The sequence below is a fragment of the Serinus canaria genome, chromosome 2, assembly GCF_022539315.1.
Source record: "Serinus canaria isolate serCan28SL12 chromosome 2, serCan2020, whole genome shotgun sequence".
Taxonomy (NCBI): domain Eukaryota; kingdom Metazoa; phylum Chordata; class Aves; order Passeriformes; family Fringillidae; genus Serinus; species Serinus canaria.
Genome location: NC_066315.1, coordinates 64643582 through 64669373, shown reverse-complemented (window position 1 = coordinate 64669373; position 25792 = coordinate 64643582). Strand labels below are relative to the sequence as shown.

Here is a 25792-nt window from a genome sequence, read left to right as displayed (position 1 = left end):
ACTGAATGCATGCACGTCACTCATTGAGTTCACTTAGTTTACAGCCTAGGCCTAGCATGTTAACTGCCCAGATTAGAATTTTTATCAGGTGCTTAACACATGAGAAGAACAATCTTATGTATACACATGATCTTTTTATTGCCCACAGGCAGCTTACAATGTGTTTTGTTTTTACTGAGCTCCAGCGGCATTTGAAAGGTGAAAATAACACCCTGGTGAACAGCATGCACAGTAGCTCTAAGAGAGGGGTTTTGGCAATGGGGATGGATTTAGACATTTAAGTACTGCAACTAGTTTCGAATCCTCTTTGAATGCAGGAATAATAGGAGAGATTTTTCTTTTTCACATTGACCATTAAGGAACACTTGTGCTACTCTCAGTTTTGCATGTTTATTGGAGTTTGCAAAGCAGATCTCCAGTGTTTTGGATGTTAACAAAATGTTGAGGCTAATAACAGAAATCAACTATATTGAGGAAAATTAGTAAACATGTGAATGGAGTGTAATTATATGGCAGGCAGCTTTATGTTAAACAGTGCTTTAAATTAACATGCTTTCTGTCAAAGCAATCATACAGTCAGTATAATTAGGTTACTTTTGCTGCGAGATTAACTGAAACCAAGAAAAAGGAAGAATCTGTTGCCTTTGGATTTCATGTTAAAATGGAGGGGAGATATTAAGCATAATATAAGCATATTAATATTACAGAAAGTTTCTCGTTAGAAGAACTCGGCTTCTTGGTGAACTTTCTGAGCAGACATTTCTAATTACAGTGCTTGTTAGCCCAATTTGTTATCTAGCTAGCTTGGAAGTCGCAGCACTGTTAAAATTATCTCTCCTCTTAATTTTTTCCAGACTTGATGAAGGGCAATCCAAACAAGAGCTGGCTTGCATTCACAGGTCTTTTACAGAGCGGTGTGAGGCTCATGAGGGAGTGAATTTACCAGTGACAACTTTTAACCATGGACGCATCCTCACGTACGTTGTGCAAGAGATGAGAAATCTGTGTAAACAGATGAACACAATTTTCTTATTCATAGCAGTCGCAGAGTTATCATGAAAGAAGCAAACATTTCATATTTTCCACCAGTTTTCCATATGTCTGATGTCATAATGGCTTCACCAGAAGCTGCAATGCATCGGAGAAAGGATTTATCATAGCTATGTTTATTTTCCTCTACTTCATGGCTTCAGCATTCATGGAGAGATTGCTTGGCTTCAAGAGGAGGATTCACTTGCCTTTCCACTTGTGGTCCAGTATTACTATTGAATCTCCTGTTTGGAGACAGAGGAGAAGACATTATTGGGATCTGAGGGGGAAGGCACAACAGAGAAGTCCTTTCACACATCAGGGATGAGGAGGATTTGAAACTGGCCCCAGCCTCCCAACATCCCTGGGGAACTCTACCCATCTGGAAGTGGGAGTGAACTGCAAGTGCATGGCTTGGACCAGCTGCTAATGCTAAAGTGCTGCAGAAGTCAAATGAGCCTGGGATGTCCCCAGCAAGTAACAGATTACTCAACGACTGAAGAATTATTTGAAATCTGCCATGGGCCACACCCATTGAGAATAATTGTGCTTTGCCAGCAGGAGAAACTATCTGCCACCATGCAAACCTAGCTTGTTGTAAGAGCATGTGAAAAGCTGGAGGATCCTCACATGCCTGGTCAGGACGGCACAGGACCTACTGGAATCCCACAGCTTTCTGAAGCACCAGTTATTGTGCTGCTCTGGGGCACCCAGTGTGGCAATAATCAACTGTTTATGGGTACCTTTTCTAATACACTGTCTCAGCCTCTCTTCTTCCCCTCCGATGATCATTCACTCATAGGAAGCTCTCCTTTAAAAGGTCTTTCCTTGTCCATGTACCTCAGAGGCTCTGAAACACTAATTGCTGTATTGTCTTGGTGTGTACTGACCAAATTTATATTTATGGGTAAGGGAAAATAAATCCAAACCACAAAGAAAAAAAAAATAGCCTGGCAGGAGAGGACAAGTGTGTTAACCAGCGCTTCTTAATGTTTGGCCTCCACTGATGAATTCATAAGCTCTGGTTTGTGAGAGGTTCCAATCCAGTCTGCCTCCAGTGGATCGCCAGATAGACTTATCACCAAAAATAGGACCTGTTACAAATAGTGCAGGTTTCCTTTACACAGTCAGTCATCTCTGCCTGAGGGATAAACTGCAGCTTTGGGGAGTGACAAATATGAAGGACATAAATGTGCCATCACAGGTTTGTGGTAATACTAGGACGAATGGATGAGTCAAAAGTAAAAATTCATATTTAGTTTCCAAACTCTGGGATTTAAATTCTGTAAAATCTGAGTTCCATTAATCATCGGCAAGATAGGGAAATTATGGCTATAAACATCATTTGGTCACTGAAAGGAATAGATTCTGGACTCTTATTCTTTGCATGATACAACAAATCCTCTGAAAAGGAATCTCAGTTTAAAAATCCCTCCTGGATACTGTAATAACGAAGAGTAGAACCTGTGTCTGGAGTACTAACTATGTGCAGAACATCAGCATTTTAACTTTCATACAAAACCTGCTGTTGATAAGCCTGTACCAGTACATTGGTGGCACAGCTTCATGCCCCACACAATTGTCCTTTGCATTCCTTTATTTGCCATTTGGGTTTCTGCAATCTCAACAGCTGCTCGGAATAATGACAGCATCAAGAATTCAATCTTATTATAGTATTGCTTTGTATTGCACAGATTTGTGAGCTGTCACATAGGCTGGATTTCCCAAGGCTACAGGGTATTAAGGGAGCTTGGTTTCAAAAGCCCATAAATACAAAAATAAAACTCAGGGAAAATAATCAGTCGTGAAAACATGTTATATGATTCTGGAAAATGTGTTGAATGCTAAAGTACTCCAAAATAAAAAGGAGGAAAAACAGGCTAAAGAGAAGATTGTTGTTTAACTTTATTTCAGCCTTAGGTAAATAGGTTTCAGCAATGTTTTCCTGAGATATTTAAGAGCTCATAGAAGATCTGGAAGAGTGCATCCCTCTCTGCCCAGTGCATGAGAAAGGTATTCCACCATAAGTTTTCTCCTTTTCCTCAAAGCAATGGCTCTTATTCCTGTTGAGCTGCGTTTCCCCTTGCAGTATAATATTTTTAATTTTTGTTTTTCCCCTGACAGTGTTCCTCAGCCAGCTGCTGGCCAAAGACTTCTCTTCTGATGGACAGCAACCTTCTAGGAGGGTCTCTTGGAGCTGCTGCCCACTCCAACAATCAGCCTCCTTTCCTCCCCTGTTTCTCTTCCAGAGGACAGTTCCACCATGTGGGGGTAAGCATTTCTCTGGGAGAGGCCTTGGGCCCACAAAATCTTGCAAATAGAGGCAAAAGTGTTGGGAGGCTTTTCAGTCACTGGTGGAGCTAGTATCTGTTGCTAGCTATACCTCCTCTCCAGCTGCATTTCAGAGTATTGAAATGAAGCAGCTGATAAATGTTAATTTGGGTTTTTTTCAGATGTGTTAGATGGAAGATAAATGAATGTGCTCCATCTTCAAATGTGAGTTCTAGATAAGAGATCTCACTTGAAAGGTTGCTCTTTCTCATGTGGAGAACTTTGATCCAAATTTCTCCCAAGGATCTGATTGTCCCAACAAGAGCAAACCCCAAGCAAACACTGCTTTGCTTTATTTTTGAGGATTCTAGTTTGACTGGTCAAAGAAACATGAGATCATCTGCCTGTGTGATGCTTTCCACCCATCAGGAAGGGGAGAAACTATCACAGGGTTCATCTTTGGTACTCAGACCCTGCAGCCAAGTTCTTGGCTGAGGTAAATTTATGGCAGTAAAAGAATCAGCTCATTGTTTCAAATTATCCTCTTTGGAGTTTCTCTATTGCTCAACATTGTCTTGTACTCTAGAAACTCTGGGATTTAAAACAAAAAGAAGTCATTACTGGTACTATTTTCTGTGCCTCTCAGGCTGTGCAGCTGGGTTGCCTTAGTTACCACCAATCCAACTGTGCAAGGGGAGGGAGAGGAGAGGCACATGAGAGATAATACATTTTTAAAACCTCCAATACTGTATGAAACAGTTTGTCTATAAATAATAAAATGAATTTAGGGTCTGGCATCCTGAAAAGGAAAAAAAAGGTTATATTATTCTACAGCCTAGATTTTCCAGCTCTCAGAAATGATTCTGCATCTTTTCGGTCAAGCACAGGACGTAGATTTAACACTTACTTGCTTGAAGCTGGAAGCTGCCATCTACAGACTTTGGAATAAGTTGGAACTAAATATACTTTTAAGTGTGAAAAAGAGTAAATATTTATGTAGCTGGTTTTTAGAAAAATAATAATGTCCCGGAGTTATAAGGGAGTGTGGAAGAGCCCAAATGAAGCATGGTGTGCTGTGGAACAAGCTTCATTAGCAGCCTATGGTCTGCCACAGGATGTAAGTCCAGAAGGGAGTCAGGCTTTGCCACTCTGGTGGAGCTGTTTGTTAATCCCTTCTTGCACCTTTGAATAAACACTTCTAGGGAACCGTTCTTCATTCGAGCGGGAAAGAAATAAAAAGAAGCAACAGCCTCAGATTTTTTTTCCACTGGAGAGAATCCTGGTGCCAGCAGCCCAGCCAGAGAGCTCTGCCTTGTCAGGTTCCACCAGCACCAGGTCTAATTTTTTGGTGGCTTCAGGTGTTATTACACAAGGTATTTTCAGATGTGCTTATAAGAACCTAATAGATATCTGTATTAACCTGTAACACCAACTGCCTTTGGGGAATGAGGAGGAAGCAAAAGAGATCAAAAGTGCCCTTCCATGCACTTTATCTTTTGAAGGAGAGAGAAGGTGGGCAGAGTGGAGAATATGGAAAGGTTAAGAGGTCTGTCTTCTACCACCACTGATTGTTTTGCTTGGGGGGGTGGTGGTGGAGGGGGGGGATGTGTTTTGGTTGATTGGTTGCTTTTTTTTTTTTTTCTGTGAGATCATTTCCACTGCATCCTCTGCCTTATTGTGATGGGAAGGAGAGAGAGGAAAGGGTAGGATGCAAAAAAGTACGCGGAACCATTTTTGCTGTGGGAACAAAGGTATGTTGGAATCACATCTTCATTCAGTTTGCAGTTCTTTTTTCTCTGGCAATGCTGAACCAAAAATTTGTCTCAGTCAGGAATATATTAAAACTCTGGCACACTGTAATTTGGAATAGCTTCCCTGTGGCTGTGTTTCAAGGCTTATTGGGACTTCGTTATTGATACCAGCTTAAGGAAGTCCTTCGCTTCTCTTGGGTAGACACAGCTGGGATGTGGATCAGTAAAAACACTTGGCACCAACACGGGGAACTGTAACTCAAGGGGAGGGTCTTGCACGTGGATGAAAACACCATGTAATTGTTAAGGCCAGGATTTTGTGGCTCCTTTGAAAAAAAGCAGCTATGCATGGAAAGGCAGACCCACCACACAGATGAAGCCTCCAGGGATCACAAGAGCACACCAGATATCAATGGAGAATATTGTGTATTGTTTATATACATACTCTGAGGTTACATTCATGCTACCACAACTGGGGTGCTTTTCAGCCTCTCTGTGTGCACAGCAAAGTTGAGTGCTTGCCCAAGTTTCTTTAGTCAGCTGTTGAATATGCATCTAATTTTTGCAGTTAATTTGATCTCTGCTTGGCACAATATTTTGTCCAATCAGTTAACACATTGGAAATCAAATTATTTTTATTCTGATTATCTCCAGCTTATGCAGCTGGCATACTCTAGCCCTAAAATTACTAATATGTACTCAGTGATGAAAAAATCTGATACATAAATGTATCAGATATCTCATATAAAGACTTATGCCATCATGTGGTGGTGGTACAGTCTTTGATTAGCAGTAGTTACTATTTATATGTGATGCCTCTTAAACCAGAGCTAGTGCGGAAAGGCTGCAGATCTGTTTTCATTTACCAGAAATCCTCATCTCATATGATGTTTTTGCAGAATAGAATGTGGCCAAAATCTCCAAACATGGACATGTAGAGCAAGCATCTTGTTTGCAAAGGTAGCAAGTGGTGAAGCTGGTTATTCAGCACATTTGAAAGCCAATCTGCTGCTTTTAGGTAGCTGAGTACGGATGGTGAGAGACTAGCTACAGACACTCTACTTTGGCTTGACAGGCATGTGAGACTTTGCAAAATGGATCATGCATCAAATGTTCCCTGAGAACAGAGGGAGGTTGTCTTATTTATTTTCAGAGGTGTTTTTGCAGTGTTTTTTCTTTAATCAGAAAGCTAGTTTAAGAAATTGCAAATGTTCCCACATTTGTCCTAAATAAAATACACACGTTTTCCTGACAGAAACACTTTCATCCTCAAAAATTCAATGAATGAAAAAGGAGAGGAATCCAGAAGGAATAATAATGACAGAAATAATAACAATAGTAATAGTATCCCATGCCAAACCCCCAAAGGTGCTTCCTCAGTTCTCTCTGTCTTCTACTTGTTAAATATGCTTTCCTAAACTATGTTGTTTTCCCCCCTCCAACTGCCCATTATATCCAAGGAAGCTGCTTTTCACTTTTTTTAGGTCACTACTGGTCATACCACTGCTAAAGCAGAAGGGAAAAATTCTCAACAGTTTGTAAAAGTTTCCAAAGTGCTGTTTTAGTCATGGAACTGCTGCCACAGTGCTTTTCCTTGGATACACAAATGCATTCCTGTAAATTTGCAGTAAACGCTGCTAATCCCTAGTCTGACAAACAACATGTGATGCAGGTGTAAGAGTTTTAGCCCAAGACATGTGGCTTCTCTGGACCCCTCTTTGAGCAGGAATTCAAAATCCAGTGATTATGCTGGTAAGAAGTGCTTTTTGACCCAAATTAGAGGAAGCTGGTCCAACCTTTGTCTGGTAGGGTTGGGATCCTTGCTCCAATCTGTTCTCTATTTGTTAGCACGCATGTGGGACACAACAATGACTATCTGACACCCAAGTGCCACCATCCCAACACCTTCCCCAGTGTACTCATGCCCCCTTCCTCTTCCTGCCTGCCTGGGCAATCACAGCAGTTCATTTCAGGTTTTTTTTTTCACATGGATAGAAGTAAATGAAGAAAGCTTGGACTGACCCCATATCATACGGTTGAGGAACTCTCCGAAGTTGTAGAAGGCGACAATGATGGCAAGGCTACCGGCAAAAAAGGCTGCTAGTCCAGGGGGGCTGAACAAAGCAAAGAGAGGATATACCCACTCTCCTGTTACAGAATAAATCCACAGGACCCTAGGCAAGGAAGAAGAGAATTTACCTTTGGTTAGGACCATTCAATTAGAAGAACCACTTCAAAATTTCCAGCTCCTGAGGGGCTGAGTTATCAAAACAGGCTCGATACAGAGAAAATTAGCTCTGCTGTCACTATATCTCCTCGTCACTTGGGCTATTTGCTGTGAAGCACACTTGAGCCAGTACTAAATTAGATGGGTTTCAGTGCAGGTTGAAATGCATGCAATATTCTGCTGTCACCCTGGTGGCATTGGCTATTAACAACAGTAAAAGCGCAGTAAAATAGCAAAACATTCAGGAACAGGGATGTGCACTTGGCTATGCTAAGTGAAGCTTATTCAAATAAGCTCTCACATATGTTTGCTCTTTAGATACAACAGCCTTTCAGCCCCTATCCAGATCCCTAGAGTCTGTGGAGACACAGAGCCGTTCCTCCCTGCCTCAATCCTTCTGCTGTTGACCACTGTTTTGAGGAGTTGAAAGAAGTTTTCAGGAGGTGAGAGGGCAAAGGGAATTCTCCAGCAGCTTTTCTTTTGTAAGAGAAAGAAAAGAAGAATGGCTAGGTGGGAAACAGATGTGGCTGCTTCACCCTTTTGTACCAGAACTGTTTGCAAACATGGTTTGGAAAAGAAAGAAGATTAATATGCCTGCTTCATAGGGTTTCTTTTCTTCTAATTGTACCCTCTCTTTTGCCTTTTTTTATTCTCTCAGAAAATATCTTGTAGTGGCTGTCAGTTTGCTGGTAATATGTTTGTTGTTTATGGCTCATAAGAGTGGTTAATAGAGGATGCCTGAACTAAAGAATATAAAAGTTATCTTTATCTATCTTAAGTATAGGAAAAAATGGGGTTTTAAAAATACTTTTAATGAATAAAATTATTTATATTTGTATTTATTATGTAAAGAATTTAAGAAATAGTGTAAGTCTTCATTGATTGTTACCACAATGTGCCATTTTAATAAGGGCAGTACTTCCCTAAAACAAACTTTTGGGTCCAAATGGTCTTAAAAAGTTAAATTCTTCATTAAAAAAACCATATCTGAGGATTATGCCATACTTTTCACCACCAGTGCTAACATGGGAACACAATTGCAATTTTTTCTGATGTCACCCAGCCTGCTACTGAGCATCATGCCTCAAAGGGAAGTGACAAACGGGCTGCCACACTATCCTGAAACTGTGTCATGACATTGAGGAATGAGAGAATGCTAAGGAGGAAAACAAAAACGCAGAAAAGATGCTTCTTCCTTTCTCTAGTAAAAAAAGGAAGGAGTGGGGCATTAAAAGGTGGTTTTGTCTGGCCTGTAAATAAAGATTTACTATCTTCACCTGAGGGATAGAGAGGAGAAATGGAGGAGATTGATAGTAGAGCTGTCTGGACTGAGCATGGAAATATTTAAATGTAGGGACTCATTTTTATGATTCAAGATTCTTTAATCTAACAAACAGAGCTGTGAAACCTAAGTAATTAAAAAAAAATAAAAAAAAGAAAGAAAAAAAAAAGCCTGCAGGAAAGGCCCCTGAGAGGCTGAGCAGAAACACTGCAGTCCAAGTGCTAAGTGGAGCCTGTGCAAATGTCAGCATGTGTTCTTCACTGCACAGGACTCCTCTTTCCATATCGTAGCTCCAACAGTAAAACAGAGAGTGACAACCACCTTTCTTTTATATAGCGAGGAACTAGATTATCTTCACGCAATTTGGCCAGCTGGTGTGTCTCATATGAAGCACTCCAACCTGTATTTTCAAACCCAAGTAAATGACTGTGCAAAGGCACAGTGGCACCCTGCTCAGAAGCAGGTGTCTGGTGTGAGGTGTACCTGGCTGCTCAGTTTCTCTGCTGCCTTGGAGGGACCAGTCACTTCTCAGCCCATTGGCACGGCAGCACTGGCAGTGACAGTCCAAGGAGAGGCTTGGAGGAAGGACTCTGTTCCTTGTGAAACATATGGTGCCCAAATGGGGAGATTAAATCACCAGGTTGTAGCACCAACAGTAAAATATGTACAAGTGTACATATTTCTGCACTGTGCTGACATTTCAGTGCACAGGCCAGAAGATTTTTCTGTTGGTTGAAAGCTGTTGTCTGTGTTTTGCTGGGAACCACGAAGTAGAGGCAAGAAGAAAGCAGGCAGGAGGTTCCTTGCTGATTTGAAAACCATTTTGACATCCTAATATCTTTTATCCACTCATGAGGGGCCTGGCACACAGGGGACAAGCACTCTAAGGGACCACCTTCCACTCAGGACCCTGGCAACACAATGCAGCACCAACTCATAGAAGACACTGGAAGGGCTCCAATGTGTTGATGCTTTTGTTGATCTTCCTTCTTTGGTGTGGATTCAGGTCCTGATATGAGCCATGTCTCCTGAGGGATGAAATTGCTCAGCTGATAGGGATTTTAGGGGAAAGCATGGTTCACATGCCTGTAAGAGCAGTCTGGTCTCAAAGACAGTAAAACCCAAATGTTGTCATAAGACAAGCAAAACAAAGCTGGCATTAAGCAATGGGGTGAATCAGAACATAGAAAAGGAATTTAGGAAGCCATGGTCGTAATCCTATTAGGCTCTGGGGAGGATTAGAATAAATGGCTCCTAATTTGCTTATGTAATGTATCAGTGAAATCCCCTGTTTCCACAGCCATTCTGGTGGGCTTCAAGTCACTCCAGTGTTTCATCTGAACAGTTTGTTTTCTGTTCCAGATTTTTCACTCACTGGTCTGAAGATGGTCTCTAGATGAGAGTGAGAATTGGTGAGTCGGAATGGGAAGGATGGGTTTCCTCTTAGTTCCAGTGACTTCTCAGAAGTCTTTGCATGAAGACAAGTTGCTTCCTCTCGTTGTTATAGACATGCTCTGTATTCTCCACCTTAGAGCCTGGATGTTTCCTCAGCTCTGGAAAGTTGTATAATACCCTGAAATTATATAGCCCCGTTCCTGAGTTGGGTCTCAATACAAGGCATCCTCTGAGAGCTTTGAGGTTTTGGAGATGCACACAGTTACATGGGGTGGCAGTGCCTCCATATCCCAGCACTGCAGCCAGGATGCAATGAGTAAACCCACTCCAGGGGTGCATCACACACACATAGCAGGTGGACAGATGGCTATGAGCTGTGGGAAGTGCGATTAGATTTAGCTTATTCGCTCAGGATCTTTCTCCAGCAGGTTGGGGATTAACTGGTGTATTGCTGGAAATGTGGGCAGTGTCCACTGGTGGTAGTGGGAGGTGGTGGTGGGCAGATGTCTCCTCACTACCCACCAGTTTGCACCTGGCTCTGCCTATCATTTTCTGTCTCAAGTTTCTAAAACCAGTCAAGTGTCCCTGCCAAACACTAAACTGAGTTTTACTCCTCTCCTGCTCCCATGACCCCCAGACCTTTTGGGATTTTCTGGTTTTGCAGCTAGAAGGACAGTGAGTGGAGGTAAAATTGGTGGTACCAGTAGAAGTAAAAACTCCAGCCCAGAAGAAATTACTCAAATTATCCCTGAATTTATCACAATTTAGTTACTTTCCTTTAAGAGGCCTTACAAGAGCAGGAGACACTGTGTAAGGTCTCAGGACCTATATTGTGTTTGAGGAAACCTGCCTCGCTTACGTTTGGAAATAGTTTTCATGGGTCTCAGCTGAAGTTTAAATGATTTCTCCACAGAAAAGACTGCTGTCCTCCTTGTGTCTGGGTGGGAACTTTCAATCTAAAGTACAGCATCTGGCCTTATTTTAAAAAGTAGATTACTTGAAAAAAGAAGACTTAAATTCTTACCAACTGATATACAGAAAAGCGACAAATCCCAGTAGGATCAATCCCTTCTTCTTTGCTGGGTAACGATGCGGCAAGGCAAGGATTTCCAGGAGAGCAAGTGGCAATACAGCCGTGTGCTGGGGAAAAAAGAGAGTCTGTCACTGACAGATCACAGTGCCTTGCCTTCAGTCATTGCTGATCATAAAGTTCAGGCACCTCCTCAGACAGAGAATTATTTAACAATACCGAGAATAATTGTATACAAATGTGCATACTTCATTTTTACAATGAAGTACCCCTAGAGTAATAAGCACAAAAATTTTCTTGTTAATAAGATATAAAAATGAGTCTTGCCTGTAGCGTGGTCTATGTTTATAATAGGTGAGCTCTCCTTTTGCATTTTGTAGTACAATAATTTTTTTATAATTCCTATTACAGTACAAAGATATTGAGCTCTATCATTATGTGCAGTTGAGGATGTCAGAAGAGTGCTCCTTGAACTCACTGAGAAATTGCTGAATTGCCTTCATGTTCCCTTCTAGTCATTATTGTACTTTATATAGTATCAGTTATTACTTGCTCCAGTGCAATCCCAGTGTGTTGTGCTTCCCTTTGTAAATGGAAAAATGAGGTTGTAAACATACTGGAGACTTCAGTTAGCTGTGATTGAAGGTGATGAAGAAACTTCAAACAAGCTTATCTCAGAATCAGAAAGGAGTTAAATTGATGGAGAAATGTGTTTTTATTCTTTGTCTTTTTTTTTTCTTGTTGAAGAGTTTGAATTGCAGTTTCAGTTTCGAGCACTTTAATGATAACTGTCTGAACATGGAGGATTTTCAGCTCTGGGCAGACAGTTTGGTGGCACTGACTGTTATGTGGTGAGGAGCTGCCTCCAAGAGTGATGCTCCTCACCACAGGGATGCTGGGAGCACAGCAAAAAGCCTTCTGGGCTCATGTTAAATGCCCAATGCAGGGATTCATGGGATGCTAATGCCTCAAATTTTTGACTGATTTGAAGCAGTTTCAGAAAATAATTTGCCTGGATGAAATTTCCCCACTGAAAATTTTGTACTCCCAGTGCAAGCAAACAATAACTTTGAATTGCAATACCTAGGACAGATGGCTTAAACAATGATGGGAAGCAACAAAGCAAAACTAGTCAATGAAATGCATCAGGAGAAAAACTACAGTAACAACTGTAGCTGATTAGTTGCTTAAATTACTGGTAATTAAGTAAACAGTTTCATAGGTAGATGGGGGAGGTATGGGAGGACAGCAACAGAGAAAGATAGAGTTTTAAATAGAAAAAAGTCAAACTAAGGATTTTTTTTTGCCTTTCTCCCTAAAGGCATAACCTGCTGGGTGTATGGTATGAAGATTTCTCTTGTCCCTAAGAAATGTTTCTAACATTTTTAATGTACATGTTTTTCAGAAACGGCGATCAGTATCTGATATGGTAATACGGTGTCAAAGTTCCATTGCCTTATATTTACGCTCGAGGATGTGAAAAATACACATTAATTCCTTTAAATGCACAGTGAGCTTTAAACAGCATGCACGTATTTAGCTATTTGTTTAAGAGATGGACATCCACTTTTGTATGCTGCTTCCAAGGGACCACTCCCTAGAAGCTCAGTGTCCTTCCTCAGCCCTCCTACCACAACCAGGAGCTGCTATTCATACCTGGCTACCCTTTTATCACAATAACCATTCCACCTCAGTTATTCCTTTTTCAGAGAAAAGAGATAGAAAAGATTTCTTTGATGTTCCAGTTCCTTTCAGTCATTGGCACTGTTCTTTTCTTCTGATCTGTTTCACGAAGATATTCTTCAGCTTTGCAACCTGCTTGGTTGATTGCAGAGGTTTTGTAGCAGTACAAGTGATTCCTGAATTAATTTAACCAGAAAAATATCTTCAGTGCACATAGTTTTCATATTTAATCCCTGTAACTTCTTTTAGTCAGAAATCTATGTGTTAAGCTGCTTTCAAAAAGATTTAAAAGAGTTTATTTTCCATAGTTGAACAATAGTTTGGCCTTGAACAAAACCCAAAATGCCCATGGCAAGGCAGCAGTGATGGAAAACCTACACCTCGTCCTCATTTTTAGGCTTTAGCCTAAGCCTTTGGCGGGCACGCTGATTTAGAGCACCTCATTTTGACAGGTATTTTGGAGCATGCCCAGGAAAGAGCAGCACAAAAAGCCAGAAAGTATGAACAGTGAAGCAGCCCAAAGGCAGGCATAGAAACTGTGAATGCACTGAATGTGTTGTTGCATCCTGAGAGAAGAAGAAAATGAGAAGTTTCAAAGGCTTATGAGACTGATGCAGTGATGGCTGTGATGGGTGAGTGTTCCATGTCCATCGTGTCCCTGACCAGGGATGAGTGGCTCAGTGTCCCACAGGAGAGATGTACCTTCATGCTGGGAAGCACATACACTCCAGCAGCGCACAGACAAGGTGTGGACAGAGGATACAGTCACAGGGACAGGCTGGGGGTGGTGAGGGGCAGCCTGCTGCTCAAACACGCCGTGCATTGGCACTGCTGCTGAGCAGCAGGCTGGTAGTGCCTGCAAAAGATTTCTGGGAGATCTGCTTTTTAGTCTGTGCTGGTTTAGAAAAGGCTGATATGCTTTACTACTCATTTTTTTTTTCAGGCTCCTCCACTTATGTAGGAGTTAGAGAAAACACTCGGGGGCTTATAAATCAATAGAAGCTTGGAAGTTACTAGTAAAATTGGAACATTTGGCTGCTTTTGGGAATAGCCAGGAGTTTAGTGGAAGGGGTAGGTTGAAATTTCTGCTATTCCAGATTCAATGAGCTTTCCACTGCTTGTAAGAGTGTTTCCATGTCTAAGGACAGCAAAAGCATTCAGGAGTGGGACTGACTGCCTCTTGGTTTGCAAACAGTTTCTTAAAGTTCTTGGAGCTATACTGATTTGGAAAAACAAATGCAAAAAAAACCCCAAAAACAAAGAAAGAAATTTGTTGTGGCATAGGAAAGCTGCAAGCTTCTCTCTTCTTAAGTCCAGTGATGTCACTGGCCCATGACTGTGTGCTGTGTTTCTGTTCAAATAATTGCATCTTTTAAAATATATTTTGCCAAGTATACTAACTAGATGTGGGGGTTTTTGTAGAGTCATTTCAATTTGCTGTGAAAATGCCTTCTTGAGACAGATTTCTACAACAGTTCTCAGCTTCCTCAAGCACCCCCAGGACAATTTAAAAAAAAATGTATTATTTTTTCCTTTTGGGATATAAAGGTGGTTTTTTTTTTCATTTATCCCTCTGCCCCCCAGTTCTTTCTCATGTACACCCCAGGCTTGTAAACATGTGGGAAAGTCTTCCCTCACACTTCTGCTATCCCAGAGCCTATTTCTGCCAAGCTGAATTTGTGTATTAACAGTAAAATCACAGAGGAATTTCCATCGAATACCCAAGCAAGTTTATGACAGCAGATGAGTATTTGTAGAGCAGACACCAGGGAAATGTGTGGATGGCTACAGGGCACAGAGCCTGCCCCTCGCCTACAACACACAATTGGCTTTCCACATGATTTCCCTCTCACAGCCCAGAGACGTTGACTTTGGCAACATCATTAGTGATAGAGCATATATCATGGCTAATCAGATCTGCTGAAAGGCTATAAAGGCTTCTTGTATCCTTTTCTAAAAAAAAAAAAAAAAAGGTAGGATAAAAAAAAGATATATTTTCTCATCCACATTATTTTTAGCTGTAGGTCTCTGGTGCATAGTCATTAAATATATTTTCAATCCTACTTAGCAGCATTTCATATTCTTAAACTGACGTATGTCTGAGGAGCACAGTATTTGTATGGGGCCAAATTAAAATATACAGTTTTGCCTCTTTTTCTTTAAAGAAAACTTAATAATTAAACTCAGATTGACACAGATCAAAACATTGGCAAAACTTGTTGGAAACAGTGACTCATTTTTTATTTCAATTAACAGTCTCTCAGTTTCACATATAAACAATGAAACTGTCAAAAATAATTATCACATAGGGAGGGGGAAAACCCCACCTATTTCACTCCAAGATGAGGAAAACAGGCTAAAACAATAGCTGTGTGTACTGATCAGGCTATCAATGAACCAAACTGAATCAGAGAGCTTTTCCCTACTCTTGGCTAGAATCCTGTTAGTACTTATTTTTTATGTTCTTTGAAATATTAATGTATTTATTTGTCTAACAACCTCTGCTTGTTGAGGAAAGCTTTCAGCTTACAAATTTTGCAAGAGAAGAATTTTAAAAATTTTTTCCTAGAGTGAAGAGATAAATGTAATGGGACTTTCAAAATGATCAGAGACATTTAGCTAACTAATCACACTTTTAGCCTAAATTCTGCTTCCAAACATTCCATTTTAAAATCCTTTGTGTCTCTTTTTGGCAGTCATTGTGATTTTCCATTTGGTTTTAGTTTCTTTGCTTCTTTCCTGAAAAACTCAGGTGAAACTGAACTAGTTATAAAATTACAAATTTATTTTTGTTGCTCATACAAACACTGGCATATGAATACAGGGGGAAGAATGTTTCTTAAACATATTCTGAACTTTATCTCAAATATTGGCACGTTAACTTTTCTCCTGCAGAGAAGAACATTCCCCTGCTTCTTTACTTTTTGTTTCCTACCCTGTGTTGTATGTTTCCCAGGATACATTTCAGGTTCATGAGTTTAAGCTGAGATGAATAGTCCTCTCTGAATATTATTTCCAGTGTTTGCTAAGACCATATGGAATTTTTACTTCCCTTATTTTGAGTAATTCATGTATTTATTTAATGTTATATCCTCGTTTGCCGTTGAGAATTCAAGTAAGAGCGAGCTTCCTGGGGCTGAGGAGGCAGGGTTGGGTAGAGTTTGTGCTCAGCTGCAGGCTCCAGCCTAGGCTGAGCATTGAGCCCATGAACACTCTCCCCAGAGCTGCTGAGATCACTTGTGCTCCTGACACGTGTGTCGCAGTTGACTCGGTGTGACCTTGTTTGACTCCAGAGTGAAGGAAATGATGCCTCGGTTGACCAGAGCTGTTTGTTTCTAATTCGTCTGCATTTACATACCCTCCATGTCTGCTTTCCATTAACATGTGAGACTTTAGGGAGGGATCTTTTCACAAACAGTTACCCCTGGCCAAACTAAACTCCACTGGGCACAGTTGGAGACCATCAAGTGCTTTTGAAAAACTGCCTGTGTTTCTCCTTTCAGACCAATTCCCCGCAGAGCCTGTGTGCTGACAAGCAGTCGTGGCCAATACTCGTGCTTCTCTCTTCCCCATCGGTATGTTACTGCAAAGTAAAAGGAAAAACCCACTTTGGTGTTGCCTTATGAGGCTCATAAGCCAGTGCTCATTGGTTGTCCCTTGAGGTGTTTACTCAGATACTCAGCTCTTTGTTGGAAAACGTCCCCATGTCTATGGAAATTTCCTTCAGTTGTATGCTTTCATGAACAGTTACAGCCTGTGTTATCTGAGCATAATAAAACTAAATGGCTTCCTGTCACCATAACCTCTGTTTAGATTTTATACTCATAATTTTCCAAATCTCTGTATGGTCTCTACTTTTGTTGGCTTAATTTTGGAACTAATTCCCTCTTTTGATTTATTTTGCTATTATTTTGTCTGTGTTCAAATGCCTCCTTCAAATTTTTCTTTTGCAATCTCTCCCTATACAGTTTTCTTCTTCCCTTAACCTCTCTTTATTTTTCAGGGTGGAAGGGGCTTAAGTTTTATTGTTTTATTTCTTTACTTCTTTATTTCTTTATTTCATTTTATTTCTTTAACTAGTATCTTGCCATGTTTAGTTGAAGATATAATTCTCTCTTGGGGTTGCTACATGTCTTTTATGTGTCCAACCATCAGTGCCTTTTCGGGGAACCACGGATTTATTTTATGGATAGAGCGGGAGGCACAGGGAGTCCTGTTCCTGAGCAGGTGTGTAGCAGCTTAGTGAGGAAGCTATTGCTCAATTTAGTTCCAGCAGCACTCCTCTCTGAACCATCAGCTACTACCTGTTTCTGCCCTTTCCAGATCCATTCATCCTCACCTGTAAAGCAACATAATTTTTTTTTCAATATACGTGTAGGTAGTTTGGGAACGTTATAGCGAAAAATGGATGAAACATTAGACCAATTGTATGATCAAAGATAAAAGGGCTTTAGAGATATTTTCTTGCCTGCACACATGCATTTTTGGGAATAAGGCCCTGGCTGAATATCCTATTGCTTACTAGCAAATGTTTTGTCTCAATGTCAATGCCAGAATTTTAATGGCCTTCCTCCCTGACATTAGATATGTAGTCTAAGAAACTGATGTTGCACTGCAGCTGGAGGCTGACATGAGACTGAAGTGACACATCCTTTGCTGTGGAATATTTTCCTCCAGCTGTTCCTGTGCAGGGAGGGTTACGGAGACTGCACCTGTGCACAATGGGGTAGCAGCAGCCCGGGAGGATTCCCTGCCATAACATTTGTCTGTGAAACACATACTTTCTCCCTGAGGAAATGGGCTTATGTCAACAAAAATGGAAACTTCAAAAAAATCTGTGTAGCACTGGGAAAAGCTAAGCATCTTTGCTCTTAAATGTGTGGGGTGATTAATTTTGTGTGCCATATTCCTCACACACACATTCTTCTTCTTTTGCCAAAAGCTGAATGTAATTGGCAGCCTGTGAATGTCCATAGTTGCCAGACAGCTTAAAATTGAGATACTGTGAAATGCAAACAAATGGAAATGTTTCTCCCTTGTGTAAATATGCAAGAATTATTAAGCATTAAATAACACTTGCAAAGAGAATAGTTTAAGATGGCCAAAGATGAACCTGAGGTTGTTCTTGTGTACACACCTGGAGTAGGAGTCAAGTTAGAGTGGCCTGGACAAGAGGGTTCTGCCCTACAAACTGAATTTGCGCCCCCTTTCTTGATTAGTGATGCAGCAGCTTCCTCAAACAGCTGTAGTAAGATGTAATACTTCATACAGATACCCTCACATGAGGGTAAGAGTAACTTATATTCACATAACTTACATTTTTTCCAGGTGGACATAAATCACATAATCCAAAATACCATTTGTGTTGATGTAGATGTGTCCACGCTGGGTAAGGTGAGTGTAGGCAGAACACAAGCAGCTCATATACAAAGATCCCAGATGAGAGGGGACATAGTGAATTCTGCTGGTATTCCTGCTGTCAGGGCATCTGTGGCCTGCTTCAGTGAAGGAAAATTACTTGTATGTACCTTGCTTGTTCTCTCACTCCCTTACATTTTCGCTTTTTATTTTTCAGCTGCAGCTTAGCCACAACAGGGCAAAGTGCAAAGGATCTTCAGAAGCTCAGGCGACGGGGGATCTGTGGATCTGTTGTCATCTTTGCTGAAAGTCTGCCAGGTAAGAAATGTTTCTTCTGAGCCTCCATTTACCTTCCTTCCTTGTCTATTCTCAGCTTTATAGCTTACAATATCTTCTGAACATGCACAATTCATAACCATGTGTCAGTAGAGTGCCCGGGGAACTAAAATGCTGGTTTTTGTAAAGGTGAAAGGGTAACACAGCTGCAGGGTAAATTAGAAAAAGTGGTGGCCAAACTCAACTTAGCTGCAGTCTGAAAATAAAGAAAACTGTGCCAACAGACTGAAAATATAAATCTTCTTTTACAAAACACAATTGTACCATTTCTATTTTTGTGAACACATCTGCTCAACATTTATATGTATCTTTTGTTATAGATCAAAAACGTTTTTGAGTTATCTCTTCTGACCCACCAGTGGCCCACTTTATTTAGCATTCAATTCTGTCAGACCTTTCAAAGTGTAGTGTTCCCCAATACAGCCATTAAGTTGAATAATACATGCACATGGTTTAATCCAAGCTGTCTCCAGCAGTTAAGTCTCCTTCTGGAGAGTATCCAGATGTTGCTTGGAAAGCGATGACTGGGAAAGAAATAAACAAATTCACTTGATGAATTGGCCAGCGTATCTTTTGTCTCGGCCATCTTCCACTTCAAAAAACTTGTTCAAATAAAATAATTGTTCTTGAGACTTAAGTAGACTGGACTTTTTTCATCCCCAAAGGTCAAGGTTTTCTATAAAGATGGTAAAACATAATTATCCCAGGCAAAGAGAAAAGGAAACTGAGGCCCGGCTTTTGGGTTAAACTCAGTAGAAAAGCAAAGAGAGAAACCTAGATAGTCTGGAATATTTGGTCTGCTTCCACTATGAGCAAAATTCCTTTCTACATTAAGCATCCCATCTGCAAAACAAAATGTTTTTGTTCAGAGTGCAAAAACTTGGCTAAATTATAGTGCTCACTCTGCAACTCTGGGCTACCAGGTGGGCAACAACAACCTTTTCATCCACTGTAAGAGCAGTTCATGTGAGGAAAAAAATTGTTATTCATTTCTGCAAGGAAGGTACTGCAGCATCACTACAAAGCCAAGGAGCTCGGTATTCCTGAAGTGGGTTTGCATGGTTATTTTTTAGGCTCACTCTCCAGTTACATAACAACATATGCTTTCCCTCTGTACAACATTAAAATAGACTGAGATTTTAAAAAAAGTACTCCCACTGCAAATGATATGGCACTGATGGTTACTACTGATACACCCATGTCTTTCTCCTCCAAAGCCAGCTACATGCTGCTTCAATCTGCCATGAAATGCCTGTAATCTCAAAGCCATAATGTAACAGCAATATGCAGGGAAAGGAACCCAAAGAAAAAGTGTCTGCTTGGCAATCAGAACTTGGAGATTGTCCCTTAAAGTGTCCCTGCATCTCCTTAGTGTCTCCAGCAGATATTCTGTGTTGGGAGAAGGAAATTCCTCAGCTAAGCCTGAAGGCACCTGTTGGAAGTGCTTTAAAACACAAGGATTGTCAATAGCAGGATCAGTCTATGCTGGTGGCAGATGTTTTATGCTTGATAGTGACTGGATGGAAAATTTCCTACCCAGGAACTGTCAAGCATAAGATGTCTGCAGTGTATTGAGAGCTTTAGAAATAAAATATCAGGTTGTGATAGAGGTTTGCTTTATGCAAAGTTTCTCTCCCGTCAAAATAATTTTCAGGAAGAATTGGTTTTCCTTTTTTAACACCTGTTTTTGACACTTCTGATACAGAAAAGCTTTTTGTTGTAGTCAAAATGACTCTGTTATGAAATGTAGATGTAAGGTAAGGTAAGGTAAGAAGATGTTATAACTGATATGTTTGAGGGGTTCCTGCAAAGAGTTCTTGCACGTGAAATAAAAATGCATGCCCTAACACCTCTCAACCTTCCGATGTCATAAACAACATATGTAGAAATGGAAAGGGCAAATTCTCAGCTGTGAGCCAGGATTAAAACAAGCAGCAAAGCCTATCTTCTCTGAGCTTCACTTTGTGCGACTCCCCCCTTCCCCCTTGCTCAGCACCTCCACCACTGTGAGTATTTTAAACCAGTTGTCCATACTAAATCCTGGACTTGAAACCAGCATGATGCTGAGGACATGAAGAATCTTTCATTTTGGTGGATGATGGTTTTCAGAAAGAGCAGAGCCCTTTTGCACCTGTGCAGAGATTTGAACAGCCACAGAAAGATCCTGGTGGAAGTGAATTGGTGGACAGAGAGCAGGTGATGAGGTTAAAAGTGCATGGTGGCTGTGGTTCACCACTCGGGTATCAGCAATGCGGACATGCCTCTGTGTGTTTGGATTCCAGTCACACAACTCTGGATGCACCTGTCTAAATCAAGGGGCTGCTCAAACCTTGAGCTGTCCTCAGCCAGATACCCCAAACCCTCCCAGATTTACCTTCAACACTCACTGGGTATATCCACTGCAGTGGATGGCAAGTTCTTAAGAAATGAAGTCTGAAGAGAAATGAGTCTTCTATGTGATTATTTCATACTTTTTGGCTTCTCTGATTCAGCCTAGAGCTGAACCTCTCCCTTCTCTCCCACTTCCCATTCGTCCCACGAGGCCTCCCTGACCTTGCAATCCACCCACAGTTTCCATGTTACTGTCAGCCTCCTTTCACTTGACTGATGAGAAATATGTGATTATTCAACACATCATAAAAAACGGCCAGAGCAAATGAAGGAGAAATCTGGAAAGTATTTATAGAAAATCTGTAAACAATCATTGCAATCCAGCTATTCAAAGCTGTGCACACATTAGCTTATTAGCTGCAGAGCTGTCAGATTCTCTTTTGTTATTTCACCTTTTTTAAAAATTAAGGGCTGCTTTGTTGCATTCACAGCCATTTTGTATTTCAGAGACTTCTGTTAGCAGACACAATTTCTTTTTTGAGCTACAATAAGTGAGATTTTGTTTCCTTATGACTACACATCATTTCATTGACTTCAGAGGTTTGACAAGCACCGATTAAATGACGTTCCTTGTGTGCTAAAAGGCTTCTTGAGGCAGCTTCAAGCACATGCATCTGATTGCTGCGTACAGCTCAACATCAGATTCAGATAAGCAGGAAGGAGGAGGTGAGAACGGAAAAGCTGTGAAGCTCTTCTGGAAAACGGCACAATGCAGTGGTGGGGCACACGTTGCAAAGTCTCCCTTTTCTCTGCAAGAGGCTGAGGTGTTTCTTACTCACCATAGCATGATTTAACCAGAGCGGGATGACTCCATCAAGGCTTTTGGGGTAAACCAGCTCTCGGTTGTAGCTATACAGTGTCCAGAAGGATATACACACAAACTGGAACCAAAATGCAAAATGAAAGAAATTTAAAAATGGAAGACAAACATAACTGATGGGATTTGCTTAATGCTTTCATTTCTGAGAAGGCAAAATGTCTCCATGCTTTTTTACATGAAAAATGATGACACTGCCAGAAAAACTCATGTTATCTCACATTTACTCAGAGATGCAGTGTTCTGTGTTGATACTGAGAAAAAAAAAAACCCTGCTTTATAAACTGCCAACACTGACATTTTCTGTGGAATCTGAGATTAGCTGCTGCTTTTTTTTTTTCTCGTTCCCTTTTCCCTTGCAGATGGGATCTGTTGATGGTCAAGTAGTTCTCCTCATCAAGAGACTGTCTGTTAAGCCTTTGTTTTGCTCAGTAAGAAAGTAAAACCAGATCTTGGTAAGGATCAGTTCACATAAACTTACCCTTTACCTTCACGTCTCTTAAGCCTAATTCCTAAACTGCAGGTGAAAGCTGCACATTGTGGGTGCCCATTTTTTTCCCCAGTAGATCAGGAATTACAGTGGGACAACTTAACTGGAGGAAATGATCCCTGGTATCAGTTACTGATACCTGGGAGCTGATTTGCAATTTTTGGCCCGGCTTTGTATTTGAGTGCACTTTGTGCTTGGGGCTAGAAATCAGGGATGTGAGATGCTGGAAGAGTGAGCCTGTGCCACAGTCCTGCGGGCAAGGGGAGGATGCATGGCAGGATATGAGAGCAGCATAGTGAACACTCTGACTCCATCCCTGGCAGGGCTTTTTTATGGAGCCAGCTAGCTGAGCTGCTTGCGGACCATGTTTAAGCAGTGTTTCTCAGCCCTCTGAGATTCAATGATGTCTGCAGGCATCACTCTCACAGAGCGTACCTACATGTATAAATAACCCATCAGTTCCTGCCCAACCCACGGCATTTTGATAAACAGCATTGTCTGTGAGGGAGTAGGTGATCCATGATGAATCTGACGTAGGCTGTGACTATAATTATTTTCTCCGTGAATCTGTTTCTCTCCAGTGCTTATTTAAAGTTACTCTGGTGTCAAAGAAGGAGATGTGAGATTTTGCTGCCTCTTAGGTACCCTCTTCTGTCCTCCTGACCTGTGCTGCCCTTTAGAGAAAAGCCCTAAGTTGATAAATCCACAGCTATTTGGACCATGAGATTAACAGAGAGGTTACACCTCACTCACCCTTTGGGGTCAATCTGTGTCCACTTGAGGACAGCAACCCTAATGTTTGTGCAAGAGGCTTTGCTCTCAACCATGACAGGTTCAGCATTGTTTCTTCTTCTAAATGGTCCAAATCCATTCCAAATTCAATGGTAAAAGAAAGCCCTTAGTTCTTATCTATTTCATACACATACTTTTGGTGCTAAACACCCCTAATCATTTATGCAAACGTTATTTTCACATACAGAGACAAAGGGTACTTACTGTGGACACTGGGAAAGCCAGGACACTGAAAAGAAGGTCTCTGCTGGAAATTATGCACTTAGCACATCGCAGTTTCTTAATTAGTCTCAACACATCAGCCAGGAAGGACACCCCATAGAAGACAGCCTGCAAAAACTAAAGTAATTACACCTAATGAGGGAAACTCATCCAGCTTTCATTAGCATGTTCCTCAATGAAATCTGTTCTTGCTCTTCAGGGAGCTGTTTTGTTCATGAGCTGCAAGCCTGTGTGAGGGAAATAGCTGTTGGCTAAATCTCTTTTACTAACCCAAACTGATTAAATAAAGTTGGTCAGGAGATAACTTTAACAGTATCCCAGTTAAGAGATTAAACAGAGATGTGTGATGGGATTCAGATGGGTGAAGTGAAGGGACATGTTGAAAACCAGCTCCATCACACCTCCCATGTTAATGGTTGACCACTGGATATATCTGAGCAGTTACCCAGCCTGTGTCAGCCTGTTTGAAAGAACAAATTATGTCAGGATATTTTTCCTGTAAAGCAATTGCTAGATATCTTTTCCACTGTTTAGCCAACACAGGTTCGTCTTTCTAGGGACTCACAGTGCAATTGATCTCAGTGCCAAGTAGCTCAAAATGATCTAAGGTGAGAATTAGGTGCAGAAGTTACAAAAACAGAACCTCTTTTGCTGAACTCAAAGGGATTCAAGAAAGGATTTCAAGGGCTTAGAAGCAAAGATTCAGACGTCACCAACTAAAAATGAAGTTTTACTTCAGTTTAAATGAAACAATTTATAACTAATGAATTTTAAGATTGGGAGGTTGTGTTTTAAAGGTTTTTTCCTTCTTTCTTTAAATCATTTATAGGTAGTGAGGGTGGGATTTTTTGGGGAGGACACTAGGAGGATTTGGTAAAGAATTAAGTACATGCACAGCAACAAAACAGAGTCCTCCAAATTATGTGTAAAATTGTCATATTACTGTGGTTTAAACCAATATTGCTTTTCTAACTGCTTCATTTTCTCTCCTAATACTCCACAGCAGATCAAGATGAACCAGATTTGTCAGACACACAAAGGCAGAATAGAACCCTGCAGAAAAATACTTCTCCCACTGTCTTACATTTAGCACCAAGTCAGTTCAGTTCACTTAACTCATGGGGTGACCTCTTCTTTTTAAGGCTAGGTTGTCACATGCAATGTGGGAAATGCAGCTTACTGCAAACACTGGATCAGCTAGTGATGCTTAAATGGAAAGAGGGCTGCAGTTTTCAGGATGAGATCTCTTTTGCCATGATCTTACTCTGACTCAGATATTTATTTAGAGCAAAGTCTCTGAAGTTGTGGCTGGTTATTTCATCAGTTTCTGAAGAAGCTGAAAAGGGTGGTGCTTGGGAGGGGACGGAATTAGTGCAATGTTTTTTCCATCAGAAATTCCTTTATTATCAAAATATATGAGGGGAGGAGGAGACTATGATTTCACCATGCCTGTTGTCAAACAAGGGCTTCTGCAAGCTTTAGTTTCCAGAGACTGAGTCTTCCTGGGCAACTTGGTTTGCACTTATCTGCAACCATCCCCAAACATTTTGTTTCTTCCCAGAACAGGAAAAGATGCAGTCTTCCTTCCCTCTCCTTTCCACAGCCCAGAGAGCCAGGACAGTAAGTACCACTGTTGGATTGTTCCTCTCCCTGTGCAGACCCACAGCAGTGGAAGTAGGGAGGTGCTGACACAGGGTAACTGACCCAAGGTCACCCAGGACCAGGGACCAGAGGTTGTGCCTCAACCAGTTCAGCTACAAAGCCACGTTTCCCATCAAGGAAAAACCCCAATCAGAACCCACATAGGTTCATCAGAACCCACACAGGTTTTTGTTCAGTTCTGAGGCACCCAAAGCAGCTCTTTCAAGTGTGATTTCCCCTCCCCATTATCACAATTAGCAGGCACTTTTTCAGTCAGTAGGGATTCAGCCCTCCAAGTCATGGGTCTGGTTCAGTAAAGTCCACACTGTTGTGCAGTGTACTTCAAAACAGGTTCAGCCCAAATCCTTGTCCCAATCCTTGGCCTCACCAGGACACCAATACCGAGTCCCCAAAGAGCTAAGAAAAGCCTGGTAATAAACAGAAGCTCTTGTTACACCCTGTAGAGTCAGCAGTAACTTTCTGTGAAAGGCATGAAAAATGAACGTGAGGGTGGTGACAGTCCAGTGACACATGGTGACTAATTGCCAATAAAGCAATTAGGGAGAAGCCTGGTTCCCAGAGGATGGGGCTATTATTATCTTGTTCATGGTCAGCCTTACATTAATCATGGGACAGGGATAGGCTGCTTCTTTCCCCACTTCAAAATTAACTAAAATAAACATTACTGAAAAGAAACAGTTCCAAAACAGCCACATTCTCAGCCTAGTAAATATTCTGTTATACACAGGGGAGGACAATGTTATCTTCTGTATGGAAAATTCTTATCTGAATGTGTAACCTGACCCGTTTCTCCAGCTAAACATGGAGAAGAACAACTCCTGAAGAAGTTTGAACTCAGCCTCAGGAGCTTGGATTTGTGCTGCTGTAAATCTACCCTTGTTCATCACCATAGCTTCAAAGGTGTTTCAGACAATTTAGGGATCACCCTGTATTTCCAAGAGCAATGGAAGGTTATGCAAGTAATTTTCAAACCAGAAAATTGAACTTAGCTAAGATCATCCCTAATACTGCACAGTCTGGCATTGTACACCCCCAGTAGATTAAAATCCAAGCTCC

The 25792-nt window shown here is 41.1% G+C and overlaps 1 protein-coding gene across 1 annotated transcript in view; it reads right to left on the bottom strand.

Moving 5' to 3' along the window:
- Positions 1 to 376: 376 nt before the first annotated feature.
- Positions 377 to 25792, bottom strand: part of ADTRP (androgen dependent TFPI regulating protein) — a 30336-nt gene continuing 4920 nt past the window's right edge. The window contains exons 2-6 of the mRNA XM_009088176.4: positions 23057 to 23191; positions 21533 to 21634; positions 10980 to 11095; positions 7074 to 7225; positions 377 to 1274 (exon numbers count right to left, since the gene is read on the bottom strand). Of these exons, the coding sequence (XP_009086424.2) occupies positions 1231 to 1274; positions 7074 to 7225; positions 10980 to 11095; positions 21533 to 21634; positions 23057 to 23191 (549 nt within the window). The 3' untranslated portion in view covers positions 377 to 1230. The remainder of the gene's footprint in view (positions 1275 to 7073; positions 7226 to 10979; positions 11096 to 21532; positions 21635 to 23056; positions 23192 to 25792) is intronic.